The sequence below is a fragment of the Anas platyrhynchos genome, chromosome 1 (genome assembly GCF_047663525.1).
Source record: "Anas platyrhynchos isolate ZD024472 breed Pekin duck chromosome 1, IASCAAS_PekinDuck_T2T, whole genome shotgun sequence".
NCBI lineage: Eukaryota > Metazoa > Chordata > Aves > Anseriformes > Anatidae > Anas > Anas platyrhynchos.
Window position 1 is genome coordinate 1,208,990 of NC_092587.1, and position 4,332 is coordinate 1,213,321.

Genomic DNA, 4,332 nt, shown 5'->3' on the forward strand with positions numbered 1-4,332 from the left:
TGGGAGGCACTATTATAATGAGGGGGGCACAAATCCAGACCCGGTGCGCTCACCGCTGCGCCTCCGGCACCGTTGCGCACCGGAGCGACCACCGGGGTGCACCGGGATGCGGGGGGGGGCAGAATAATTAGGGGGGTCCAAATAATGCGGGGGGGGTCACACTATAATTAGGGGGGGTCACAATGAAAACCCGTGTGTCACCGCTGCGCCCTTAACACTTACATTGCTATATGGAGCGCACAAGGGCGCAAAAGGATATGGGGGAGTCAGAATAATTAGGGGGGTCAGAATGACGCGGGGGGGTCAGAATAATGTGGGGGGGGACACTATAATGAGGGGGGGGCACAATGAGGATCGGGGGGGGCACAACGAAAACCCGTGTGTCACCGCTGCGCCCTTGGCACCGTTGCGCACCACCGGGGTGCACAAGGATGCGGGGGGGGGTCAGAATAAATTCGGGGGGGGGGTCACAATAATTAGAGAGGGATCTCGCGAGTATAATGCGGGGGGGGTGACCGAATAATGTGAGACACTGTAATGTGGGGGCACAATCATGCGGGGGGGGTCACAATGGAGACCCGGTGCGTTCACTGCTGCGCCCTCGGCACCATTCCGCGCACCGGAGCCGCACCGGGGCGCACCGGTGCCATCCGGCTCCCGCCACCAGCGGCACCAGGCTTCGGGCCCCAACTGGGCCCGCTGGGAGGCAAACTCTGGCGCAACCAATCGAGCCATGGGTAACTGCCGGGCTCGGGCGGCGGCTCCGGTTTGCCTTCGGCGGCGTGGTGGCGGGTGCTTGTTGGAGGGGATCTCCAGCACGGCGGCGCGCAGGCACTGTGCGCCTGGCGTCCCCGGCGTGGCTTGCGATGCACTGGTTGATGGGATAATCCAAATCACTCCACCGGCTACGGAGGCTGCTTGCGGGAGGGGTCCGGGAGTTGGGGAGTAGGGAGAGTATAAGGGGGTGGGGGTCAGCCTAAAGGGGGATGGGAGCCCTAAAGGACCCCAGGATACCCAAAAAGGCCACCAGGACCACCTAAAAGGCTACCAGGAAACCTTTAAAGGACCCCAGGATACCTAAAAGGACCCAGACCCACTCGAGAGGAACCCGGATGCCTGAGGGCATCACTGTGGGGGTGTGGGCCCGGGGACCTGCTGGGAGGGGAGGCAGGGAGATTTTCTGGGGGAGGGCTGCAGGGAAACCTTAAAAGGGGCCCTAAAATTTCTGAAAAGGCTCCTCAAACTACTACAAAAGGACCCCCCGAGATACCAAAAAGGCCACCCCGGTTTGGCCCCTAGAACGACCAAAGCACCCTTAAAAGGACACTAAAGGAACCCCTAAAAGGCTCTCCGGTTACCCGTGAAAGGACCCCGAGATACCCTTAAAAGCAGCCCCGGAAAACCTTAAAGGGACCAAGAAACTCCTCCCGGAAAGGGTTCTTGGACACAAAAAGACCCCAAGACACCCTCAAAAGGCCCCAGGAACCCCAAAAAGGCCCACAAGGACACCATGAAAGGACCCCCGAGTGCTTTGAGCCTAAAGGGCACCCAACACAAAAGGCTCCTCCAACCCTCAAAGGCCACCAGGGACACCCTCGAACGACCAGGGGTCCCCTAAAAGGCTCCTCCGGAGCACCCAAAGGCCTCCAGAGATACCCTGGAAAGACCCAGAAACCCCTGAAAGGGCCACCAGGGACACCCCTGAAGGGACCCCAGAGACCCCCTGGAGCGCTCCTCAGAGACACCCCAAAAGAACCCCTAAAAGGTCCCCGGGACACCCCTAAAAGTCCCACAGGACACCCATAAAGGACGCCAGGACACTCCTAAGAGGACCCCCCCAAGCCCCACCTAAAACCCCCAGGACCCCCAAATCCCCCCCATCCCGGCTCCCCCCGACCCGAGCCCACCCCACAGGACTCAGGACCCCCCCTCCAGCCCCACTTAAGACCCCTGAGACCCCCAAAATTCCCTCCCCACGCACCCACAGGCCTCAGGACCCCCCTCCAGGACTCAGGACCCCCCCCCCAGCCCCATCTAAGACCCCCAGGACCCCCCAAACCCCCCCCATCCCGGCTCCCCCCGACCCCTGAGCCCCCCCTCAGGACTCAGAACCCTCCAAACCCCCCCCATCTCGTGTCCCCCTGCCCCCCTCCCCAAGGCTCGAGACCCCCCCCTAGGCCTCAGGACCCCCCCCCAGCCCCACCTAAGACCCCTGGGACCCCCAAGACCCCCCTCCCCATGCACCCCCAGGCCTCGGGACCCCCCCCATCCCCACTGAGGACCCCCAGGACCCCCCAAATCCCCCCCATCCCGGCTCCCCCCAACCCCTGAACCCCCCCAGCCCCACCTAAGACCCTGGGACCCCCAAGGACCCCCCAAACCCCCCCATCCCAGATCCCCCTCCCCCCTGGGCCCCCTCCCCTAGGCCTCAAGACCCCCCTCCTAGGCCTCAGGACCCCCCCATCCCCACTGAGGACCCCCAAGGACCCCCCAAACCCCCCCCATCTCATGTCCCCCTCCCCCCTGGGCCCCCTCCCCTAGGCCTCAAGACCCCCCTCCTAGGCCTCAGGACCCCCCCCAGCCCCACCTAAGACCCCTGGGACCCCCAAGACCCCCCCTCCCCATGCACCCTCAGGCCTCGGGACCCCCCCATCCCCACTAAGGACCCCCAGGACCCCCCAGTCACCCCCATCTCGGCTCCCCCCGACCCCTGAACGCCCCCCAGCCCCACCTAAGACCCCCGGGACCCCCAAGGACCCCCCAACCCCCCCATCTCCTCTCCCCCTGCCCCCTGGGCCCCCTCCCCTAGGCCTCAGGACCCCCCCCTAGGCCTCAAGACCTCCCCCCAGCCCCACCTAAGACCCCTGGGACCCCCAAGACCCCCCCTCCCCATGCACCCCCAGGCCTCAGGACCCCCCCCAGGCCTCAGGACCCCCCCCAGGCCTCAGGACCCCCCCATCCCCACCTAAGACCCCCAGGACCCCCCAAACCCCCCCCATCTCCTGTCCCCCTACCCCCTGAGCCCCCTCCCCTAGGCCTCAAGACCCCCCCCTAGGCCTCAGGACCCCCCCCAGACCCACTGAGGACCCCAGGACCCCCCAAATCCCCCCCATCCCGGCTCCCCCCGACCCCTAAACCCCCCCCCAGCCCCACCTAAGACCCCGGGACCCCCAAGGACCCCCCAAACCCCCCCCATCTCATGTCCCCCTCCCCCCTGGGCCCCCTCCCCTAGGCCTCAGGACCCCCCCCTAGGCCTCAAGACCTCCCCCAGCCCCACCTAAGACCCCTGGGACCCCCAAGACCCCCCCTCCCCATGCACCCCCAGGCCTCAGGACCCCCCCAGGCCTCAGGACCCCCCCATCCCCACTGAGGACCCCCAGGACCCCCAAATCCCCCCCATCCCGGCTCCCCCCGACCCCTGAATCCCCCCCAGCCCCACTGAGGACCCCTAGGACCCCCAAGGACCCCCCAAACCCCCCCCATCTCGTGTCCCCCTGCCCCCTGCCCCCCTCCCCAAGACTCGGGACCCCCCCCTAGGCCTCAGGACCCCCCAACCCCCCCCCATCCCGGCTCCCCCCCCCTGAACCCCCCCCAGCCCCACCTAAGACCCCTGGGACCCCCAAGACCCCCCCTCCCCATGCACCCCCAGGCCTCAGGACCCCCCCAGGCCTCCCCCCCCCCAGCCCCACATGGGACCCCCAGGACCCCCCCCAGCCCCACCTAAGATCCCCGGGACCCCCAAGGACCCCCCAACCCCCCCCATCTCCTCTCCCCCTGCCCCCTGGGCCCCCTCCCCTAGGCCTCAGGACCCCCCCCCAACCCCCCCAGGCCCACCGGAAGGTCTCCTCGATCTCGGCCACGCTGGTGTCCTTCTCCACCACCAGGAAGTTGGCCTTGCGGTGCTTGTTGAGCTCGCCCACCCCCCCCAGCAGGAACCCGGTCACGGTGTCCTCGTCGCCCACCACCGCGATCAGCTTCCCCCTGCCCGCCATGGCGCCCGCCACTTCCGGGTTCGGGGGGAGCTTACAGCGCATGCGCCAGGCCAGGACACGCCCCCTTCGCGCCGAAGCCACGCCCCCGTTGCCACGGCAACCGCCCGGCGGGAAAGCCCCCTCCGCGCCGCCCCGCCCCAAGCCCCGCCCACTATGGGATGACCACGCCCCCATTCCGCGATGGCCACGCCCCCTTATGTTGGCCACGCCCCCTCGGTGCAGGGCGCGCCCCGCGCATGCGCAGTGCGCGGTGACCTTCAAGGACTCGGTGTCCCCGCCCCCCCCCCCCCCGGGACCCCCCCTCCAGGGGATCCCCATCAATGGGAGCCCCCCCACAGGA

At 67.8% G+C, this 4,332-nt stretch overlaps 1 protein-coding gene across 1 annotated transcript; it reads right to left on the minus strand.

The window, feature by feature from the left end:
* Window positions 1–218: 218 nt before the first annotated feature.
* On the minus strand, window positions 219–4,052 carry ATP6V1F (ATPase H+ transporting V1 subunit F). Its single transcript, XM_072033037.1, is given in 4 exon segments — window positions 219–226; window positions 642–822; window positions 824–905; window positions 3,835–4,052. Coding segments are annotated over 4 exon segments (471 nt in total). The 5' UTR covers window positions 4,035–4,052.
* Between the last annotated feature and the right edge of the window lie 280 nt (window positions 4,053–4,332).